The sequence below is a fragment of the Catharus ustulatus genome, chromosome 2 (assembly GCF_009819885.2).
Source record: "Catharus ustulatus isolate bCatUst1 chromosome 2, bCatUst1.pri.v2, whole genome shotgun sequence".
NCBI classification, from domain to species: Eukaryota; Metazoa; Chordata; class Aves; order Passeriformes; family Turdidae; genus Catharus; species Catharus ustulatus.
The window spans coordinates 93,473,527-93,498,019 of NC_046222.1; the positions used below are offsets into that span (position 1 = coordinate 93,473,527).

The following is a 24,493-nucleotide window of genomic DNA, read 5'->3' on the forward strand; positions in this document are numbered from 1 at the left end:
TGAAAGGAATTATAATACACTACTAACAAAGGTATGAGGGATGAGGATAATAAAGAGCCATTTTCTGCATGCTGAGGTCTGTAGAAGTCCCCAGTTGTCCCTTCCCTGGTGCTGGCAGCCCCTCCATGTGCCGTCGGTCCATGTGAGCCTGCAAAAGTGTCTGGGGGGTACACGTGCCAGAGCCACCCCTGCGCCTGGGGAGCCCTAGCAGACAGCTCTCCAAGACAGGGAAGATTGGGAGAAGTGGTAATGAAGGGAATAAATGCTGGCACTCAGGAAAGAAAATGTTATTTTGTTGTGCAGAAGATATTTGTGAGTGATACTGTCTGTTATTACCAACTGCATTTTTCTGAAATAGATTTGCCTTCTCCAGATGAGAATGAAGTGAGGTGATGAAGTCAGCTCAGTCCTGTAAAGCCCCAAATCTTGCACAACCTGACCCAAGCTGAGGCAAAACTGTCCCTAGATTTGAGAATGCTAATACACTAGGAGTTTGCAACAACACTATGCTGAAGCAAGAGCTGCAGATTGTGTTGAAGAGCAGAAGAAATGAGTTTGAAAGGGAATTTTATAAGTTTCCCAGAACACGCTAGGTAGTCCCTATATTTTGTTGTTGCTGCTTTTTTAACCCTAGCTGTCATAGGACATACCTTAAATACACCATCACTCAAATTACTTCTCAGATTTTGAATCCCAAGTGAACGGAAACGCATGGCTCCCTGCATGAAAACAAATTGCGATGAAGGTGGAAACTAAAGATGAGCACTAATGCAAATGCTTTAGGCTTCAACCCCAAATTCAGGTAATAAAAAATCCTTTACATTTCTCCAAAACTTAACGGATGAAACCTCGATCAAAAGATATCCGAGGAAGCAGGATGGGATCAAGAACAGGGCTAATTTTGCAGAATTAAGGAGCAACATGAAGATTTTTAACGAGGAAGCAGACACCTTTGCAATAACTGCACTATGATATGTTGCCTAGCAACAAGATATAAAAATGATGTATAACGCCAGTAACTTCTTTCACATATGAAAACAGCACCCTACCAAGACAGCTTCATAATGTACTCTTACAAACTAAAAATCCATAGAGACCATTAAAGCCTCCATCTTCTGTAATATACTCTGTTAAACAATCATGTGTTTTTGTTAATGCAGTAAAACACTGAATTTATTTAATGATTACCCAATGATACATCAGCAGCAGCAAGCAGGAACATTTCTATTTTAAGCCTGCAGGATCCATCCCAAGATATCACACTTCGACGGAGAACAAATGCAATGAGCCAGACCCTGCAACGCCTGGGAGAGAGATGCATTTATGGGGGGCGAATTAAAATCACCTTCTGTCTGATAAAAAAATGGCATTATTAGAGTGCATGGGAATGCATTTATTGCCTTTTTTTTTTTCCTTCTGTGGCTTGTAGCTTAATATGATTTTTGCTCATAGAGTACCTCCTGCTTCCTGGCTCTGGAATGGGAGAGGCGAGGAGGGTGTCAGGGTGTGCCAAACAGTGGGTAGTGACTGCATAATGTCTGCTAACAGTAGTATGGTGAAAATGGTTGCACAGGACAGGGTGAAAGAGAGGACTCTCAGCAGGTGAGGTGCCAGGTGCTAGTGGGGCAATCTGCAGCCTGGGTGGAGGGGGAGCAGCTGGCACTGGCAGCTCCAGCCCCAAGCAGAAGCAGAGGCAACCCTCGCCAGCCCAATTACAAAAGATGGTCCACAGCCAAAATGCAAGCCCTGCAGCCAGAGGGCTGTGCCAAAGCACCAGGTCCTCATCTCTAGGAGGGCTTGTGGGGGAACAGAGAGAGTGGGGAAGTGCCCCATGCCTTGGGGGGACTCACTTTCCTTCTGCAGCATCACACCCAGCAAAGTGATGAGAAAAGCCTTAGCAAAACACGGCAAGTAAAACCAGAGCACAACAACCTAAAGTTTAGGACTGGCAATGCATTACAAGGCAAATCGAGGACTCATCTCAGACATGTCTGGTAGCAGCCAGTGTCAGTGTTATGGGGTGGTTTGGCTCAGTCCAGCATTACACAGAGAGGAAAAACGAGACTTTTCTTATCTGCTGTGAGTGGGCACTCAGCTCAGGTTATCACCTTGCATTGTTCCTGCATTCTCATGGGGACAGACCCCCTGTGAAACTGCCCTGCAACCCACTGGCAGCACAGCTCCTGTGGGAGAAGGTCCACTGCTCCACCCCATCCTGTAGTCCCTTGTTGTTCCTTCCCAGTCCCTTTATGTCTCCTTGCTTTATTTTTTTTTTCTTTTGAAAGTTGTGGGCTGAATATTTCCAAACATTGGAATATTAATTGAGATACATGTTATATATGTCTGGAAATGAAGCAGATGAACATGGCACTTAATCCTTTGCTGATCTAATGCCTTGAATTTTAATCTCTGTTCTGCCACTTGCTTTTTTACCTTGAGCAAACCACAACAGCTCTGTGTACCTCAGCCCACCCATCTGTTCAAACATATCTGGTGATGTGACCCTCTCCAGCTGACCTGTATTTTATGGGATTGTTGCAAGTCTGCATTAGCATGTGACTAGGTACCAGGACAATTTCCGACGAAAACATTAACCATGTTACCGCACAAGGTTAGTACAATGCATTCTTGCACTGAACTTCTGAAAGTATTAAATATTCATAATGGATTGTGTATTCTATGAACTCAGCAATGCCAACAAGAAGCAAAACCCAGATCACTGGGATTTCAGTGCTGGGAGTGTGGTGAATTGCAGGATTCCAGGATTTGTTAGGTGCAGACTACAGGGACCAAGCAAATGAGAGTCTGAGTCCTGGGTAAGCAGGAAGAGGGTAGCACAGGCAGAGGGGAGCACAAGCAGGCACAATCCTGATCTATTGCCAGGATAATTTCTGCTGCAAGCCTTGGAAGGTGAAATGTGGAGAAAAATTCAAAAGTCCCATTCTTCAAGTAGTACTGAGGACCTGCAAAAGTCCTGTGTCAGGGGACAAAAAAGATCAAAGATAAGCTTGTGTGGTTTCTTTTAATCTAAGTGAAGGCCAACTTTTGAGCTCCAACAGAGAATTTCAGTGTAAAAGGTCTTATTCTAAGCAGATTTGTGGATTAAAGGTAACTGGAAAGATGGAGACCTTGGCAAGATATAGAAAAATATATAAATATGTAAATGCATAAAGGGAAGTCAAGTGTGACTCCCTTTCCTAATTGCCTAACATGATTCCCACTAGATGCATAAATTACAGCTCCTATTAACAGCACTATGAATAATAATCAGTTTACTTTCTGGCTTGTATCTAAATATACTTTCTATATGATTTCATCTTTTATTCAGCTGTTTAAAAGCAGAACATCTAATTACAGTTCATATTAGTCTACATTAAATTTTTTTTCCACAGAGCATGTGTGATGACTGATTTTCTAAAAACAGACAGAATTTTTTAGCATATGGAAAAATCATGTTATTATTAATACATTCCCACATGACTCTACATTTCAATTCCCTTAATTATTTAGTCATTGCTGATTATGTCTTTTCACAATTCATTATCCCATTTCCTGCAACGTGGGCATTTTATTCATTAAGTGTCAAAACGAAGGGCCTGACCTCCAGGAAGATAATCAGGAAATAAGTGGCAGACATAAAAGGTCTGGGTTTCCCTTAAGTGCTCACTTATTTCGGTAACTGTGCCATGTTTTCAGTGAGCGGTGACAGCAGCGAAGCGTTGTTGGTAATTGCAGAAGGGCGCGGGGCTGCCAGACTGCGGGAACTGTGTCTGCCCCACACGTGCTGCCCGTGGCAGCTGATGGGTTCTGCTGCAAGGGGACAGGCACGGGGCCTTCTGACACCAATGTGGTGTCACTCATGATGCAGCAGCGCAGAGCAGTGCTGCCTTTCACATAAATACCTGGTGGCAGGGACAGCGGGTGGCAGAGGGGCTGGTGACGCTCCGCTACGTGCATCAACTGCAGTGCTGTGGGCTTGGCAGCCTCGAGGGGCTCCTGCTCCTCAGGAGACCTTCAGACCATGCTGAGTTTGGGGAGAAAACGCTGCCCACTCCCTCCTGTTGAATCTGGACCTCTGGCAAAGGTAGAAAAGCCCAAGCCAGCCCAACAGCTGCGACCAAGGGTCGTATTTCCAGCATATGAGTTAGACCATGTGTGTTTCAGGCCAGGCCTTGTGCTTCAGGCTTCCACTGGATTAAAAACAGATCCACACCTCACCCAGATGCAGAAGAACATCTCTGGCATCCTGCACAAGCCTAATCTCAGCCATTGATGGGTGCATCAGTATCATAAAAACAGAATGCTGGTGGGAAAGCACCTGTCTGTGTAAGCAATGCACCTCAGCTTCCTGACCCCTTGCTCAGCCAACACATCCAAAGATGAAGGAGTTCAGCAGACAGGTGTGTCCCTCCCAGATTTCTGAAACCAACAGTGGAAGATGTGAAGAACAGGGATGTGACAACACCACTCATTTTTTCCCTCTGCTATAGATTTTTGTCAAAGTTTGTCATATGAAAAATAGCATCATAACACAGACAAATAACAATTATTCAGTACACACACACACAGAGTATCAATTACAATAAGAATGTGAGGATGATTTAATTAGTTGCTGATAACTCCTGGTAATTTTGCGAAGTTGTGACTAAATATTTGCGGTGTTTATAATATATAATGCATACATATGGGTATGCCCATATGCGTGCATGCATATATAGAAAAGGCATACACCATGTTTTATTGATGGGGTTTCTATGAGCAAAAATTAATTTGAAAAGCTTAATTTGAAAAGCTTTAATCAACATCACATTAATAGACAGCAGTTTCTTAAATAGCCTCATAGCTAGACAAATACTTTGCCTAATGCCATTTCATTTTCTGCCAGCTGCATGTGATTTGCTTTTGATCTGGCACACGCTTCGTTATACATTATTAACGAGCCAAACAGCATGCCCCTGGAGTTAGCATCCTGCCCCTGCTTATTTTTTAACAAATTTCCTCTTTTATTTCATCCCACAGTGATTAATAGTTTCAGCTAACGGTAGCACTGCTTATGATCTGAGTCAGTGACTTCAGACCATCTTAATCTCCTGTTAGGCAGGTTTTAATTTGCTTACAAGTTTTTATTTATAGCACAGTATGCTCTCTGTTTCATACAACAACAAAACCAAAACCTCCAAATAGCACTCCATTTATTCTTTTAATGTTTCTGATGAACTTTCATGGGAGAGAAAAGCCCAAGCAAGACATGAAATAGAAAATAAAAAGGCAACATGAAAAATATTTATTTTTTAAAACTGTCTAGTTTTTTATGCTGTATCTGGAGAGAACCTGTTGCTTCCAATGTCTCTCTGCAGCCAGATCATTTCTGGTCTAGGTTATTTTGTACCCCATGGCTGTCTGAAAGAGTGCTTTGAGATGACTTGCTTATTAAAGCAGAGTCCTGTGGGGCTTCCAAAGTCCTTACTTGAAGAATTTTATTTGTGGCACGGTTGGCAGAGAAGCAGCTTTGATTCTTCTGTTAATATTACAAGTATTTCCAGCGAACTTTAAGATCTATGCTGTAATAGATGACCTCTTTTCTGTGTTGTTATAGCAGTTCAAAAGACTCTTTTATTAAGCCAAGTGCTGGATCATTATTGGTTTTTATTGTGCTGTAGTTTTGTCTAATATCAGAAAGAAATGATTTGAGGTGAGAAATAAAACACCAAATGGATTTAGTTATCAAAAACTTTATGGTATCTTAGCTTTCTGCAGGAGTACTCTGAATAGATCTTTTTGGGAGGATTTGTATTTTTTTCTAAGAAAAATTTGTATACCCATTACAATGCTCTCCATCACATGGGTGGTGCCAATGACACAGTCTACTTAAACAAATTCTGAGTGAGGCAGAGACAAGGTGCCAGACAGAATGACACAGAACTGAGGTCACAGGGTTAAGATCTACCATGCCACTTTCCCAGAACACCTAGATTCACCCTACATTCTGCATTTCTAATGCCTACAGATTTTCTCTTTTGATTCCCTTTTGCACCACAATGAATTAAACATTGGACTTTTCTACATGGGAGAAATAATGGCAATATCTAAACTTTCATACAGGGGAAAGCAAAGCAGTGGAAGTCACAGGAATAGTTCAGGAGATTTGTGGTTGCTTACAAAGGGAGGGAGACAATTCTGCACTGCTCTGGGGAGGGAGGAGATTGAGCTTCTTCTGGTCCTCTGGATGCAGAAGAAATACATGCCAGGATCCACTTGCTTCCACCCACTTTTCACTTCCCCACTATTGTGTTTGCTTTTGTCTTTCTTGCATGTATTTTTAGGGCAGTAATTTTTCACAGGTTCCTATTCCCTTACTCACAGGTTCCTAAAGTCAAAACTGAGCATCCCATTATGGCTACTGAGCTTGTCTCGCTCACTTTGACGGACAGCTTTCCATGTTCTTGATTTGTTCCCAAAGGAATATAATCACTGTGGACTGACTACATGGTTGGTGGGTCAATCATAACCTTGTTGTACTATTACTTGTTTCTGGCTCTTTTCCTTGTTGAAAATATTCATCACTCCTCAACAAAATCTTTAATCCACTTTAGCTTTAGTTTAAAAAAAAAAAAAAGCAAAGAGACTGAGATCCCTGTGTAGTCAGTGAGGAGAAAGGCATCTTCAGAGGATAATTTGTCCCATGCTCTCTCCTCTGACTGTGTAGGGAGATTAAATTCCTAACTTAGATTAGATGCCTATCTTCAGATAATAACAAGGTGAGATAAATTCCATCTCAACTCATCATGTAATGTTCACACAGTAAAAGAAAATCTTATTTTATATGCTTTCATTTACTTTAGACTTCGGTAAACCTGTGTAATTCTGCACATTATGCTCAGAACAATGAACATACTACTAACCTCACTTCTACAAATTTAATAGTAAACTATCAACTTGTGCAGAACCAGAGAGATACGTAATAAATGTTACAAGAACAGCTTTAGGCATTGCATATTAATAGCTGTGCTAGGATTGACTTGCAGAGCCTTAGTTTTATGATCAGCAACAAGATAATTAGTAAAATTATCCTGCAAATTCATTATCCTCATTCCTTCCACTTGTGCGTTTTATTCATTACATATCAAAACGACGAGCCTTGCCTCCAGACAGATAATCAGAATGTGTCAGACACAAAAGGTCTGAACTTCCTTTAAATCTGCTTTGGTAAATGTGACCTTAAGTAGTCTCCATGACACCAAGGAATTTACAGTCATTATTGCAAAAAGAAGAAACCCTGTAATTTTACAGAGAAATGCAATTGTGCATTTTGTAGGCTTTCTCACACCTTAATTCTATTTTGAGATAACTAACATAAACATTGGATAGTACAGGAACAGAATAATTTCCTTCTGCCTTAGTCTGAATTCACCTGCAGAGCTGTAATTTGCTTTCCGTGCTCCTTGTCCTCCCACTGCTTAGATCCATAACCCAGCTGAGCTACTCTGGGACTCACTTCAGCCTATATATCCAGGGAATTTGTGGCTGAAACTGGGGTGCAGGAAGGTTGTGAGGACTATTGTTGTGTTGCCCTGCTGTACGGGCAGGACCCAGCCAGACCTGTGAGACCAGAAAGACCTCTGGGCCACCCCAGCTTAGATGGAGCCAGATGAACCCAAAGTGCTCTCCTACACCAAGCATCTCATTCTGCAGATCTTTATAACATTTCACAGGCTAGATTTGAGGTTCCTGCTCAAATCCCTCCTGCTCAGAACAAAGCGTTCAGCTGTCAGTGCTGAGTCTGTTTTGCACAGGGCGCTCAGGCTGGCTGTGTCTGACCCTGAACTCACAGGGGCTGGGTGCCTGCTCCCTGCCAGCTCTCACAGGACCCAGCAAACAGGAGGAGGCAGCAGCATGTGTGTGAATCACAGCAGGAGCCTGACTTCTTTCACACAGAAGAACTGCAGTGCTTGGTTGGACTGACCCTGCACCCAATCCCATCTGGATACAGAAACAGCAGCAGAACAGTGGAGAGATGAGTGGAGGTGAGCTGGAGAGGAATGGCTGGGTGCATGATCAGCTATATTTTCCCTTTTATCGTCATCTCAAAAATGCTCCATTTTCATTTACTTTAACACACTTTAAGTTGCAGGATTCTTAAAGTGTTTTTATTTTGGGATATGAGCTTCATAAAAATGCATCTGCCAAGCCAACAATGCTTTGGTTTGTATTTTAAAGGCACCTAAGATTGTACTTGCAAGATTTGATTTGAAACATGGCCTTAAATATCTAGGAAGAGCGGTATCTTTTGTGGAAAAATTGAGGACACATTGCAATAGATCATATAATTATGGTTTCACCACAACTAAGTACTGCTTGCTGGCCCTAAATCCTGAATGTTTCCTATGGTGTACTCTGAGTACTAATTCAATGGCTCTTGTCCAAAATACAGGCACTTGAACAGCAGAACAAGATGCAGTCACGGATCAACCCATTTCTGCATGTGTTGAGCTTACTAATACTCACACTATTTAGCTGGCATGGCTTTTGAATTGTCTTTTGCCAAGTGAAGAAAGTGAGAAAGGACACCAAAACCAAACATGCCAGGTCTGCATCTATCTAAACTGAGAAATCCCTTCACTTGTTCATCCAAGCTGGATGGTTTCTGCTGGCAAAGACGGACAGAGACAGGGGTGAAAAACCGGACTCCTTGCTTCAAATCTGAACTCACTGAAATTACAGAAAGAAAACCAAAAGCAATCCAAAACAAACCATCCCCCCCCCCCCCAAATAAAAACAAAAATAAACCCCAAAACAAACAAAAAAGAAAAACAAGAAGAAAAAAAATCCAAGAAAGCTTAGATTACAAGATATGAAAAAGTACATACACCACAGAAAAAAATAACTGATAGGGAACATCTTTAACAGAAGGGAATGTTTGATGATTTGGGGAATCTGCCTATGTATAATTTATGAATTCCTTATGGCTGTTTTTTACTATGTAATGCTTTATACTCCGTATGCTAAGAAGAGAAGGAAAAGAAGTTAATATCTGTGCATGAGAAGGTTGATAGCTAAAGATCATCAGCATCTGAATATATTTTACCCAAGGAAAATAAAAGGTTAAGGGCCGTGTTTTTTTCCCCTGCCTCTCCAGAGGGGTCTAGATGTGGATAGTGGAAAATCCCAGACAAGTGAAAAAAGATATCAGATACTAATTCTGGGTCTTAAAAAAAAAAATGACAGAGCCTAAGTGACTCCTGTGAGACTCCAAGGGCCAAGAGACAAAGGCAGCTTGTTTAGGAGAAGAGAGCCTGGAGGCAGTTCTCTGAGCAGAGAGACACCAGGGAGGATGAAAGATGCTGCTGCCTGGGAGGGGAGAGAGAGGAAAAGCCAGGCTGAGCCTGGAAGACAGGGTGGAAATGTCATCTTCAGATGCAAGGGAGCTGAGGAGTGACAGTAAAAAATGATGAGAAAATTTAGATAAGGAAAAGTGTGCAGATATTTTATTGCTTTGTCTAGAGATACACACTGCTCCTCAATCTAATGGGAAAAAGTCCAAAGCATCTATTTTTTTTTGAAAGCCTGTGGAACTTGCAGTGGTCACAGAGCCTGGACAAAGTGATGCACACAGCAAATTTGGGTAGCCTCCTTAGGCTAAGGCAAGCTTGTGTGCTGGTTGTCCTTGTGGAGTAGGCTCAGAAACAGCAGGATGAACATTGTCCATGTGCTTGGAAAAAGCCTGAAGTGGCTGAAGTGAAAAACCAAGCTCATGCTCTGTTCCCAGGAAAAATTTCTCCAAGTATTATCCTTCTTATGCTGTGAGGCTACTGCAGCTTCAAGCTTTCTCATCTGATGAACATGAGAGAGAACCAGCTGCTGCAGCAGCAACTATATTTAGCAGTCTATTCTGCTACTGATGCATATATACCTGGTACCTATCACCTATAGCGAGAATTATTCTGACAAACCACAAGGAGAACAAGCCTTTCAGGATTCAGTTCATATTAACAAAATGTCTGAGGAAAACTACCCTCTTTTTGTCCATGCTAAATTATTCCAGCTTTTCATTAATACTCATTAAGTTTTTAAGGGTTGGCCTTTTTAGCAACAAAAATAAGAAAAAAGCCACCCAGATAAATGAAGAAAATGTTTACTCAATTTAATAGGCATTATTTTCTCTTTTGGTGCTCAATTCAAAATCAGAATCTGAAGTCAACAAAGGTCGGATCAAGGTTCTGCAATTTTTAAAATCGGGCTCTTTCCATTTACACTGGAATACTCTGAAAATGCAGGGCTATAATGAACCATTACATATGCATACATGCAATATGAGAAAAATTAATAATGTCTTGGATTTGTTCAGTATTAATTCAGCATTCATGAGTAAATAACAAATAACTTGATAATAATAATGAAAAAAAATCCAGTGGAAAACCCACACAGCTGGAGAGGAACTTTTTTACTGCATGAAGCCCACTTTCTCTCCCACCAAGCTATTGTCATTACTCTGAATAAGGTTTTTTCTCCTCCAAGGGTAAAGTGATAGGCTTGCAATTTCTTTAAAATATTCCATGTTTTTTAACAGAAGCTTGTATGTAAGCCCTTTTATGTCTGGCTGTCTTTAAGTGTAGTCAATATTATTGCAAAAAAAAAAAAATTAATTCTGTTGGCAAAAATTAGATTTTCAGAAACTGTCAGAAATGTGATGTTTTATCACCATCTTCATTATGCTCTGTACAGTGGGACTGTTTGGACAACTCACTCAGAGACCTATCATTTCAGAAAACATTAAAAATGTATACCTTAAATAACTGCATAACTTCCAAGTATCTCACTTTTGAAGTCTCCATGATAGCATGTTACTCCCTAGGTTACTAAATCCTAAATAACTTAAGAATGACACAATGCACCATACACAGTAAATGGCATTTAGCACTAAAGGACAGATACTATGGCATTTTGGTTGGTCAAAATTTGATTGGTATTTGGTCAGTGTCTCTCAAAGTATGCTATTAACATGACTGCAGACAAGTGCCTGTGTATGTTCTTGTATTTCCTTCAAAACCAAATCTTACCTCTTACATTTTCAAAGAAAAACCCAACCTAGCACGTCCCAAGGGCAGAGAACTACAATGGCAAAAACATGCCAAAAATAGAGAATTAAAAATGTTGGAGATTTTCAACCCCATTTTTTGCAGTGTGGCTAGTACTGTATTGTCCAAAGTTTTTGAGTCTTTACACAAAGCAGGAAGAAACCACAGAAACTCAGACTGCATCCCTACTAACACAGTGAGGGGATCACACCTGAGTGCTGTCCCACAGCCATTCATATCATTAAATCACTGACAGCAGCATGGTTTTGACTGGGGCCAGCTCTTGCAAAGAAAAGCCCTGCATGCCTGGGGTCTCTCCAACGTGCAGCATCGGTGAAGCCATTCTGCTGCAAGGCTGTAAGAGAGCTTAGCTTTTTGGGCATGAGCCGCACAGTGCTGATTAGCCTCGGGCAAAGAGAACACTTATTAGTCCATTTTACTTATTAGTACAGACATTGCAATAGAATATTCTTGAAAGAGATTTAATTTCCTTTTATTAGACTCCTCTTTTCTCCTACAATTTCCTTAAAGTCTTTCTGCCAAGAGAAGCTAACTGCTAACTCATGTGTTACTCCTAAATATGATTAAATAAGATTAACAAAAGAGTATTTGTCTCAGCTCCCAAACGAGGAAAACTGCGTCTCTCAGACATAAACAGAGAGATCATGCGTCCTGGGTCAGACTAAAATGTGACAGTGGTGGGAGAGCTCCTGCTGATCATCTCCAGTTGTGGAAAATTAGGCACCACAGAGGAATTTCCTAGATATAAGAGAATGTCTACTGAAAATATTAGTGTAGGAGACAGGAAAGGGTGCATGGACAAAGTACTTGTGCGGTGTCAGCCACTGAAACCCACACCTCAAACTAATGCAGGTTTTCAGAGACACAGCTTCAGGCGGGGATGGCAGTAGGTGTGACACCCTGCAGGCTCCCAGGGCAAACCAGGGCTGTGTCTGCAGGCATCACGGACTGTGGGGCAATGACTGCCTGGCTCTGCAGCCACAATGCAGCCTGCAGCCCAGAACACATGCAGTATGGGCTCTGCCTCTGCCTCCATTACCCTACAGCCATCCCTGGAAACATGGCAAAGAAATGGGACTGATATTTTGGATAAACAGACAATTTAACATCATTTAGTTAATTCTCTGGTCAGTTCCTTAGTGCCTGTTTAATCAAGGAGGAAACCATTGTCACCATAGGGTTTACCAAAGAGCTCTGTCATCTAAAGTCACACTTCCCTGTGGTTTCGATTTGTTTTGTGTCAGTCTTACAAGGGGGTAGAAAGTCTGTTTTCCTCTAAAGACAGCAGCTGAAGGCTCAGGCCCCAGGCTCCCAGCAGTGCAGATATCTGCTATTGCCCAAATTTTATTCTTCTTTTGTTAGGACTGATAATACAGATACTTTCTGGTATTATTTTGGTATTAATTTTGTTGACCTCAGAGGAGCTGTGGCAGGACTATACAAAATGAGGATCTATCTGGCCCTTTGCCCTTAATAACACAGAATAATTTCTCTGTATTGGAACAAGATGGTGATTGTGCTTTTTCCCCCAGCTTTGTGAAATACTCTAAACAGAGGGAAAAATTAGTAAGTATTTTACTGTATTGTTTTTGTATAGAAGAGAGGCTGGATAATTCATTCTGTATTCTCTTTTGCTTTTTCAAATAACAGGGTGTACATACAGTTGCTACAAAACATCAATTTTTAAAATTAATTCCGCCAAATTAGCACCGTAGTGTTTCATTTTTATACTGACCTGACTTTCCCTAACACAAAGCCTTTGCACACCATCTACTTTAATTCCAAAAGGAATATGAGTCTCTTTTGTCTATACTACCCTATTCAGTACAAAAAAGACCAGGTTTTGGTGTATTTGAAAATGTCAGTGTCCCAGCACATGAGTGGCTAATGGCACAGAGTGTGCCTCCACATTCTGCACTGGCACCAGAAGACTGAAAGACAGATTACCTTTGAGTGGTGTTAGTTCTAAGTAATAGTCCCATATATGAGTTTCTAGCTTGATCTCCTATTTAGACTAAAACATTTATAGTTTTTGTCTTTTAAAGATGGTATCAAGATTTATCAAGATTTATTATGTTCAAGTTTTAAATATACAGTGTATTTCAAACCTCAGATTCCTTTGAGACAGTATTTTCAAGAAAAACAGTGGAAGCAGCAAAAATCCAAAAGTGACAATTCAGGGGAACAGCTGATGTACAGCTAATTTTTGGTTAGTTAAATTACCACTGTTAGTGTAGAATTTCATACATTTTACATGGTGTTCTGTACCTCAGACTCTATCTGTTAAAGGTCAGAGAAGCAATATTTACATGTCTAGGTTTAAAATGTTGACTGTGAAGGGTCTATTGACAGGTGTAAAACCACAGTGTGGGCAATAAAAAGGATGTGTCAGGCATGGTGGCCAAACCAGAGCAGGTTCTATTCAGATGAGCTAACAGTAAGTAACAGATCACTTAGAAAGGGACTCTGACGACCTCAGAAAGCATGAAAAGGAACAAAATGCGTGAAAAGGAAGCAACCTCCTTCCAGCCTTTTGGATGGAGAAAGACTCTGGCATAAGCAGGGTCTTAATATACAGAGATATTCCAAGGCACCACACACAGAGTGTGTCCTGAAATTTTCATGGTGTGAGAAGTCAAGGAGATGGTGTACACAGGTATGGCTCTCTGTAATCACTGCAGTTTATGTGGACAAAATATCTTTAGCTCTGGTACTGCTGCTAATTTTCCTCTAACAGCCCAAGGTACAGTATGGACTGCTAATTCTCACTGAAAAGCTGGAGAAGCTCCAGATAGAGCTTGCTGAAGCTCTGTGGTGCTGCTGTCCACACCACTAGCAGTCTCCAGGCTGGTTGGAGGAAGGCTGACAAAGGCACAGTGACTGCTCAGAAAAGGTACTGTACAGAGCTGGGTGTACTTGTGGTGAGAAGGGCAGTGTTTCTAGGTGAGCACTGCAGGTTGGATTAAATGGCTCAAAATGTGCCTTAATGTTTTTGGGATTTAGTGCCTTGAGTGAAATGCTAGACTTTCCAAATACAGTAATTTCACGATTACAAGCCGCACCTGATTATAAGCCACTCTGTCGTTCACAGTGAGGACCCGCGTGAAACAAAGTTGCCAGTTAGCAACAGGGTCACGGGGTTTACTGGCTCGGCTCAGGGCCCGGTGGGCTCGGCCCGCTTGGGGCTGCCAATGGGGCCAGGTGGCCCAGCCTGGCGCTGCCGCTAGGGGCCAGCCGCCACTGTTGCCACCGCTGGGCTCACTCGCCCTGGCCCGGCGCTGCCCCGCGGCGGCAGGCGGGGACGGAGCCTCCCACCCGCTCCCGCTCCTGCGGTGCCGGTGGGAGGTGGGCACAGAGCCCCCCCGCCTCTCCCCCGGGCCGCGGGGCCAGCAGGAGGGAGCCCCCGCCTCCCCTCCCGGCACTGCCAGCATGGAGCCCGCCTCCACCTGCTGTGCAACAGAGTAACCAATTTGTAACAATCGCGCAATCCTGGGTTTTACTGGCAGGTGCTTGGCTCGGCACCTCGGCTTGCACTTCTGGGTTTGGAAATTTCAGAAATTTTTTCACATATTAGCTGCTCCTGAGTGTAAGCCACATTTCTGGGGTGGGATCAAAATTTTAGTCAAAATGGTGCAGCTTATAATCGTGAAATTACTATACTCTTCAGTATGTATAATTTTTTATTTATTTGAGTAGGAAAGATAAAAAGAATAATATGGAATACAATGAACAGTAAACATCAGTCAAAATAATGCTTTAATCGCTCTGAAATTTAGGATACCAGAAGCCAAGCCATGCTATGAAAGTTCTTCTGAAAGATTGCAATGAAAAAAAGTGATATTTTATGCATCTGATACATTTTTTAGCATGATTCTGACACTTTGGAGTACTTGTATTCAATGAGACTAATCAAGTGTCTGCAAACTGTGGCTGCTTTTAAGTCTCTACACCTTCTCTCTCCTCCACCATCTCTCTTTTGCCTGAAGTTGGTGTGTTCCTCCAGAAACTTTTCCAGGAGTTTCCCACCAGGTTCAGCCCCAACAGCAAACCCGAATTTCTCCCCAGAGGTGCTGGTCTGAGCTGGCCTTCTCAGCTCCCTCTTAATGTTGCCCAGCAGTTTATTTCCAGCAGTGAGACTGCAAAGAAACGCTCTGCTAGTGCGGACGCAGCTACTGCACAAGTGCTGCGCAGCAAAGTGGGTCCCACTCCACCTGTAGGGTTATCCCTCTGCTTTGGAAAGCAACAGGAGTGTTTAGAAATATACTGCTGATTACCACATCTGTGTTCTGTAATTCTTCATGTGTCCAACTCCACCAGGAGCTTAACTGCAGCCAGTGGGATCTTACAGTCATTAACATTTACAAGGCAGCAGTTCACAGTGGTTGAACTAACAACCTACCTCTAAGAAACTGATTTTTCTCCCCTCTAAGTATTGACACGTGCTCCACTGACTGTGATGCTTATTCACAGTGACAGTGTGTTTGGTAGAATTTCATGTTTTCACAGGATTTGTCTTGTGCAGACAGTTTCTAATTTACCTCTGCTCTTGTTTTAATTCAATCAGCTGATGGAGTGCAGCTGATCTCATGGCACATATGGCTGTTCAGGTTTGAAAAAAGGCACTGAATATTTGATGGGTTGATCCTTAATACTTTCTGCTAAAGAATTAGCAGGACTGCTAATGAGCCGAGGGATCCCAAGTGAGGAAGGGAAAAAACACTGAATTAGATTCTGTTTGCATTCTTTTTTTTTTTTTTAATGTTGTTCAAATAAGAAGTGCAGCGCTTTACACACTCTGATTAGATTCACAGGGTAGAGAGAGTCAAGTAAATCACTTATCAAACCATCACACTTAAAATGTCATTTTCATAAGTGGATGTCCTGTGGCCATGAGGAGTCACAACCTATTTCAAGGCCATCTGTGGGTGCTTATCCCTCCCTGCACAGGAGGTTCATGGCACCAAGGAGAGCTGTCCTTCACTGGGGCGGATGTTCACAGCTGGAGTCTCCATGTCCTTTCACTGCCTCCCAATGGCTTTTTCTATCTCCTCTGAAAGAAATTACCTGCCCTCCACTGCAGACCCCAGCCTGTCTCCCCACTGCTCCATGCCGTTTCAAAGTGCCTTTTTCTGTGTTAACTGGCTGTGCTCTGTTTTTCTCCAGCCCTTTCTCTGCATTCCTGTTGCTCCTCCAGCTTCCCGCTGTCTCCGCATTCTGCAGCCAAACACTGTTTGCAGGCCAAACACTCAAACTATGCCTCCCAGTTCAATGACACCGCTCATGTCAACACCAAAAAATCCAGGGAATTCAACAAGGAACCTCTTCAATAATCAAAAGCTCAGCTTGCCTGTGGGTTTCCTTCCAATAGAGCTACCACAGCTCTAGGAAATCACAGCTAAGACTGTAAGAATAGCCAGATCAATCTCCACTTACCTTACAAATCAAGAACTGCCTGCACTCAACACACTCCCTTCTTCTTTAATCCATAGCAAATATTCTCAGAGTCAATCCTATATTGTCTGCAACAGTTAACTTAGTGGAGAGGCAGGACTCTTGCTGCTCCTGATCTTTGAAGGTACTACAGTAAAATAAATGTTTACTTTAAACCCCACCAGTCATAACAAAATGCACAGCTCCACATCCTAATAAAGTCAGAAATCAGCCAAAATTACTATCATAGAATCACAGACTCATCATGGAATGGTTTGGGTCAGAAGGGGTTCCAGATCTAGTTCCAACCCCCCTGCCAAGGGCAGGGACACCTTCCACTAGACCGGGTTGCTCAGGGCCCCATCCAACCCGGTCTAAAACACGTCCAGAGATGGGGCATCCACACCTTCTCTGGGCAGCCTGTTCCAGTGCCTCCCCACTCTGAGAGTAAAGAATTTCTTCCTAGTATCTGATCTAAATCTAATATCTTTTAGTTTGAATCCATTCCCCCTTGTCCTGTCGCTACATGCTCTCATGGAAAGTCCTTCTCCCTCTTTCTTGTAGGCTTCCTTTAGGTACTGGAAGGCTGAAATTAGGTTACCCCTAAGCCATATCTTTTCCAGGCTGAACAATTCCAGTTGTCTCAGCCTTTACTCACAGAAGAGGGGCTCCTTCCCTCTAATCAACTTGGTGGCCTCTTCTGGACTTGCTCCAACAGGTTCCTGTGCTGGGGACCCTAGAACTGAAGTAATCTTGCTTAGCCAGCCTGTTTTTTAGCAAGGAAGGGAATAGGTGGGCTTTGGCAATGTCTCAGGAACTCACACAGCATTTGATCCATGCACTGTGGAACAAAAGGTATTTGTGTAGCCTTAACTTATTTTCCACTTCAAAGTTTTCTATCATGTCCTCCATGAACAATGCAAGGCTTACAAGGAATTGCCTTTTAAATCTACTAGCAAGAAATGAGGCTTTTCTCTCATGTTTTCACATTACATCTGTAACTTGGTCTTACTGAAGTTATTTGCATTTAAGACTCTCTTAGAAGTTTCTCTATCCTCAAAGTGTGTGCCTGCAGCTGGACAGAGAAGTCAGTGCACTTTGAAGAAGCTGCTATAAATTAGTGCATGGGGTTAGATGAGGTTCAGGATTCCTGCAGTGATTATAAACTCTACAGGAGACCTTACAACAGCTCCAATCTCGACAGGGTTACTGTCTTGTTAATCAACCTCCTTCAGGACTGGAAGAGGTTCCGTGTACTTGGGGGCATTCTCTGGAAGCTGCAGTTTTGTGCAGAAGGATCTGTCAGTTTACAAAGTCTACAGAGCTTCGATACATTTGGTAAAACAACATCAAAACAGGTTAGACTTGAGCTGTGGCAACCTGTGTTGTAGCAGACAGCAAAAAAAGCTATAAAACCTTGTCACAGTTAGAGCAACATGAGATTTGGTGATTTTAAAGCCATGCCTAAATTGATTTGTTAGCTCTGGCTGTGTTAACTCTGATCACAACCACACCTTGGAACCAGAGGCTGACAAGATCTGTGCATGAACCTGCCTCTTCTCACCTGTTGGGGGAAGGGAACACAGGGAAGCAGATGGACACACTTACTACTGCCCTCAGTCTGGACTGAGGAAACACGGACATGCCACGGAAGTATCTGTTTCATGGAAAAGCCACAGCCTGACTTGTGGAGGAAATACATCACCTAGAAAAAGAGGATGTTTTCTGCTTTGTGCTTTGTGTTGTGCAAATCACAGCTTATGTAGGATGAAACGTTCCTTAAAAGAATAAATTTTAAGCATCTTCTTCCTTTTACTGATGCTCCATACATTAGGAGTGGCCCTTCCCATAATAAACACATTCCAGCAGGCCAGCCATCTTTTCTGAGGGGAACACAAGTGTTGTAGATGCTGTGGCTTTTCTCTGTGTCATTTTGGACACCTGCATAGCAACTTCATCTATTCTGTTTGAGAAGAAACTAAACTTTGGCTTTATGACGAGAATAGCATCTCCAACAAAAACATGGAAATGGCATTCCTTATAATCAGCCTGTTTCAGAAAAGTAGAAAATCTGTGTTGCAACTTCATGGATCTGTTCAGGACAAAAAGAGGGCATAGAGAGGGATGGAAATGTCTAGATGCCAGTAAATTACACAGTGAGCAGCAAAGGCACATTATTACTGTTGCTGTTTTCAGTAATTATCAGTGACAAAAACAACTGCAGATTTGGATTTGTATTAAGAGAGTACCTAAGCACTGCTTTTGTAATACACAGCAGTTCCTTGACATAGAAAATCCACTTTTCAGTACAAAAGAGAGCAGATGGATATATCTGACCTGACAGAGTACTACAAGAAACAATTGGAACAAAAAATGTTCAAGTGTGAGAAACAATGGTAGAGACCTGACCTCACCACTGGTTCTCTTACCTCCTTGGGAGAAAAGGAGTCCCTTAAGATTGGGAAGCAGCTATGGAGCTGATAGGGAAAGTTTTTGAGGCTCTTTCCAGATCTGATGGCAAGCATTAGAGAAATTAATTGATGTAAAAACTTAGCAACATTTTCACACCACCAGCTAAGCCAAAGTGGGATTTAATATGTTAGCATTGACTGGAGGCCCTAAAATCAGAGACAAATAGTAGTACTTGATGTGATGGAGAAGAAGATGACAGTGGTGAGATGTGAAGACAAATGTCTCTGGGCAAGATGTCAAGCCAGGAAAATGATCTGCACAGCAGCATGAATGGAGGTGGGAAACGTTGCATTTGTCGAAAACTAGGAAAGGATGCAGCAGCAGTCAAAGCGTGCAATGAGACTTTTGGACCAAAGACTTATACCCTTGACAATAAAGACCTTCAGTCAGAAATACTATTGAGTAACAGCCCAGCAGGGAAGATTTCTGTGCAGTCTTACACACAGACACACAAGGGAAGTTCAGAATAGAAAATGATGCCCAGGTTTGCAGACATGGAAGATGGGCAGATTGGTGAGGTTACCCATCCTGAAGCTTGACAAAAGTATTTCTTCAGGAACATTCCAAAGGGAAAAAAAAAGAGAGAGCAGCAGCTGTGTTCATTGTTTTGGAGATGCACCTTACTATCTTTAGTCATACAGCACACTTTTCTTCTCAGATGGGGTCTCTTACATACCCATCTTCCTCTGTGTGGAAGGAATTGTGCCTCTTCTACATTTCTGCTTAATTGCATGAGCCAAACTACAGAAACTAAAGGAAGATCAGTTTCTCTGACTGTTTATTTTAAAAGCCTTGCATGAAAAGGTGTGTCTAAGTATCACATCACATTGTGAGTTCATGATATTTGCCACTTGTAACAAGCCAGGAGAGACTGTGGCTTAGGCTTGTTGAATATGCACCTAAATTCTAACAAAGTCTACTTTGTAAATGTTAGCTAAGTAAAAACTCTGCCAGTGAAGTCATAAGCAATACATCATCACCCTTCGATAAACTCTGTGTCCAGTCTAAGAATTAAAAGCTGCATTTAACATATTGAGGGAGAATGGAGGGAGAAATGCCTTTAGAAACAACTGACTTAATGCACTGCTAACCTCCAAACCAAATATTTATAACCCACTAGTTTATAAATCATCAGAAATATTTGGGTGGTGGAATATCCAAGAGGTAGAAGCACATACAATAACAGAGAGGTTTTATCATTCCATCTACCTTGTTTTGTGTTTCAATCACTATTACATCAGATCTTTAAGCATTATGAATTATTGAATTACAATTTTTGAAAAAGAACCAAAATAACAACATGAGTTAAAATATTATGGAAAAGTTTCATTGTTTATAAATTTTTCTGCCACAGAAAATAATCAATATCCAAGTTGATTCAAGCCAAGATCTGTCTGGATGTGTATTAATTTGCTCCATGAAAATAAACTAGAAATTACTAAGATGAAATAAATAATAATGAAATATGGAAATAACGACAGATTTTGCCCATTGTCATTATATAATGGACATAATGAAAATAATGACATTACATAATTAAATCCAGGTGGAAAATGACCTTCCTAGACCTCCCTTCAAAATTAAGATTTTTGACAGTCATGATTAATGGAAACATGCACTTTGCATGGTTTGTAAACCTGAAACATCATTGTACATTTCAGTTTATAATTTATCCCATTATCTGCTTCTCCATGCATGAAGGTCAGCTGCACAGGCATAAAGTAGCAGTGAAATCTAAAGGCTTTGAAAGGTTGTTCTCACAGATTTTTCAATTATTTTTTATGAGGAAATAATTTTGCCTACTTTTTCCCTAGAAAGATGGCAATCTAAAGGAGGAAAATTTTAACAGCAGTAATTGCAATATTCTTGTTATTCTGTTGTCTTTTCAGAGCAAACAAAATGGGGCTGGGAAAAAAGAGATTTTTCAGGATTCCTACCCGCAATATTTCTTCAATGCAGCTGTTATCTCCTGTTCCACTGTCCTGTAAACAAAATGAGAAGACAGTTTGTTTATGTTTTAAAAAGAAGTAGCAAATAGGTCTGAGGACATGGTTGTCACATGAAATATTTTCCGACCTCTATTACAGTTTCAAAATGAGGCCAAGTCTTTCCAGCATCTGAAAAGTTGCCCTGCTTAAAATTCTCAAATTATTCCCTATCAGCACCACAGGAAGATGCAATATTTACAGTGTTTACATATGATTGCGACATATTTCTGTAAATTCCGTGGATTTTTTTCACACCATTTCTGTGTGCTTTTCCTGAAGTTTTGACTCTCTTGCATATGAGGAAGCAGAAGCACAGAAGTTATGGCATGTACATGGATCCAATGTGCATTTATTTATGTTAAATAAATAGCACCTCTCCACATCCTTTGTGCAGCACAGCTCTGCAGTGACACTGTCTGTGCAAAGCCTGAGGATCTATAGGGTAGAGGCCCCTGTGATTCCGAGGGGAGAGCTGCAGAGATTGCAACACAGGCAGCAGTACTGAGCATGGGCACAGCAGTCCTGAGGAGCTATGATTTCCTAAAAATGCCCACTCTAAGCCCACCCATACATTGTGGGACTGAGGATGCAGGAGAATTCGACTCTCCCAAGCAGTATGACTCACTCTAGAGCTACTCTGCAGAGGGGAAATCAGAGATTTGGCAGGGCAGCTATTCCCCCGCAGGAACCATCCAGACAGTGCTTCACCTACAAGCTCAGCATGGGTGTTCATTGGGACCCAAACTTCTGCCAGCAAGGACGAGGCAGCATGAGACACATACCCCCCTCCCTCCTGCCTGTCCTCTGCCCGCAGTTTGCTCTGGCTGCTTAGCACAACTGGGGGGAGAGGACACACTTGGATGGAGGTACTGATGCTGAGAGGGTGCCCATCTCCTACAACTCTCCGCAAGATACAGGTGGCTACCACATCCAGCAAGCGGTCTGGGGATTTGATTTCCTTCATGACACCATACTCTCTGACAATCCCCCCAAACAAGGTTTTCTTTTTGCAGAACAGAACTAACTCTGGAAGCAGGAGATTGGGGTTTGAGGTCTTCCCATGTGGGAAATGGGGTAGGGAAAAATCCATCTGGTAATTACTGTACTACAAGAACTAGCAGAGAAGTGAGCTTGGTGTTCTCCTCCTGTTTTCAGAAAAACCCTGGATGCTCTGAATTTTCAGGTGTGCACCTGGAGATACATCAAAGCAATTAATTTTTCCAAACTGCTGAGTTCTTCTCATCTGGAAATCAAACTTCTCTACCACATCTGTGTTTGCGCACCCAAAAAATCATGAAGCATTTTCAAAAATGGATAGCTCTGCCTACTAAAGCCAAATGATTGCACTGACCAATTTGGGCGAGTCCTGAACACTTTTACCACCACTCCCCAGTCGGAGATGAGGGACTGAGGAGGTCTGGATCATCAGCTGCCTACAGCCCACCAGGTGTAACCAAGGTGAAGAACAACAGCTATGCATACACAAAAAAAGCAATTTATGTTTTCTAATTTTTTGTGACTGTTGTTTCATGTCAACTCATAGAAAGTCATAAGTGCTTCATTGTCTGCACTCCTGCTAAATCTTTGCTGAATATGGCCCTTGATTGTTAAACAAATGACTCACATTAACTCCTCTTGGTGAAACACAGTCCATCAGCTTAACAGTTCACTACAAATTACACTGATTTCAAAGGCAAAGGTACTAAACATATGGTAAAGTCAGACTTCAGAGAATTGATCTATGGATGCTGAAGAGAAGCTGCTGCCCTGAGCAGATAGCTGTGTTCCAGCCTCAGCCCTGCCCCTGAGGAACTGCACAGCACCATGTGTGATACTCCTGATACAGGAGCAGGAGAACAAGTATTCACGTTGCCAGTGAACACAGTAAAATGGAGAGAAACAACAATCTCTGCATATTTAATAGTTTAACAATTAATATTAGATAATTGCTATCTCTCTCTTCTCGGTGGGCTTCCATCTATATTCTTTCCTTTCCCAAGCCCCAGTTTGCTCACTTGTTATCCCACTAACACCAAGAGTGTAAAGCCCTCATCGTGAATGCCTTGTTTACAGAGCAAGTAATTCACCGTCATCTTTAAATTGTCTTTTCTAGTCTATTGCCATCTTACAGAAGAAGGGATGAGATGACCATATGATCTTATGCTGTATAGAATACATTGAACATATGATAAAATGATAATCTCTCTCTGTGAGGATAAAAATACTGAATGTGAGTTTGGCAACAGGCTATTTCAGACTAGGATTAGGAACAAGCATCTGTTACAAAATTAAATAACTCTCCTAGAAGTGTAATGAAATAAATCTGCAAATACCTCTCAGTAAGAAATTTTGCTTTCTATTACCTCAGAACTAAAACTTTAGCTTTTCTTTGTAGCCCATCATCTCTCTGGGCAGGAAGTAAAAACTTTTCACATCTCTGTCTCAGTATCATCATGCAGCCTTTCAAAGGGTGAAAAATAAACTGGAAACACAAAACCAAAGATATGTAAAGCTGATATTTGGGGGGGAAACCCTCAACTTCTACATTTTCCTCCTTGTTTTTCATCTTCTGAGTGCCAAATAAAGATGTCTTAACTTATTTTTGCTTTGAATACTCACAAAGATCTTATCATTACTGTTGATATCAAACTTTCTAGACCATCCTTTCACTACATGTCTACTGACACTACATGGGAATGTGCGCTACCATGGAATCTGGCAAACCGAATTCAACTTCGTGGCCATAGTTTAACTTGGTAAAAAAAAAAAAAGAATGTAAAAGCTGGGAGATGTTTCTTGAGATCTGAATGAAAAGAGGGGGATTGCATTAGCTGCAGGGAGCAAACAGCATGGAGCACTTGACACGCTATGTGCTTGGGTGGACTTCCCCAAGCGAGCCCCGCTGTGCTGGTGCCGGCTGTGTGACGCAGCCCCTGCGCAAGGCTGGCTCTCGATAGCCACAGGACATCTGCGCAATAAACGTTTCCATTATTTTTATTTCAACTAAAACTTAAACCAAATCAAGATTTTGAGGCTGCTGTTGCAAACTAAGCCGGGGAGCTGCTCCCCTGTGTTTGTTGCGACACTGATGAACCCGTCTCGTTTGTCTCCCTTTCTGTTTCGCGATCTGTCATAACAAACTTGCCTCACTGAACCTCCAGTGGACCATCAGCGAAATCCTGGCAAGTCTTAGGGACCTGTCAGGGGAGGCGGGCTCAGCCTGCTCCTGCGGATGCTGTGCCCATCACTCCGCCGGCAGAGGCTGCAGAACATCTGCAGGGCTGCGGTGCGGCTGCAGCGGGATGCGAGGAGCGGCGCCCAGGAGAGCGGCGGCGGCTGCCGGAGAACAGCCGGGAGCGTCGCGCTGCTGATAACACCAGCAGCTAATTACCATGCAAAGCACAGAGAACTGCAAGAAACAAGGCTGACTAAAGGCTACATGGAATTCTTGGGAAAAGGCATGTCATTTCAAAAGAAGCTACCTCTGTACAAATTTTATTTCTGAGC

The 24,493-nt window shown here is 42.1% G+C and overlaps 1 protein-coding gene across 1 annotated transcript in view; it reads right to left on the reverse strand.

Moving 5' to 3' along the window:
• Positions 1-24,493, reverse strand: part of AFF3 (AF4/FMR2 family member 3) — a 319,326-nt gene that overhangs the window by 151,527 nt on the left and 143,306 nt on the right. The window contains exon 4 of the mRNA XM_033052493.1: positions 20,936-20,980. Coding sequence (XP_032908384.1) covers positions 20,936-20,980 — 45 coding nt within the window. The remainder of the gene's footprint in view (positions 1-20,935; positions 20,981-24,493) is intronic.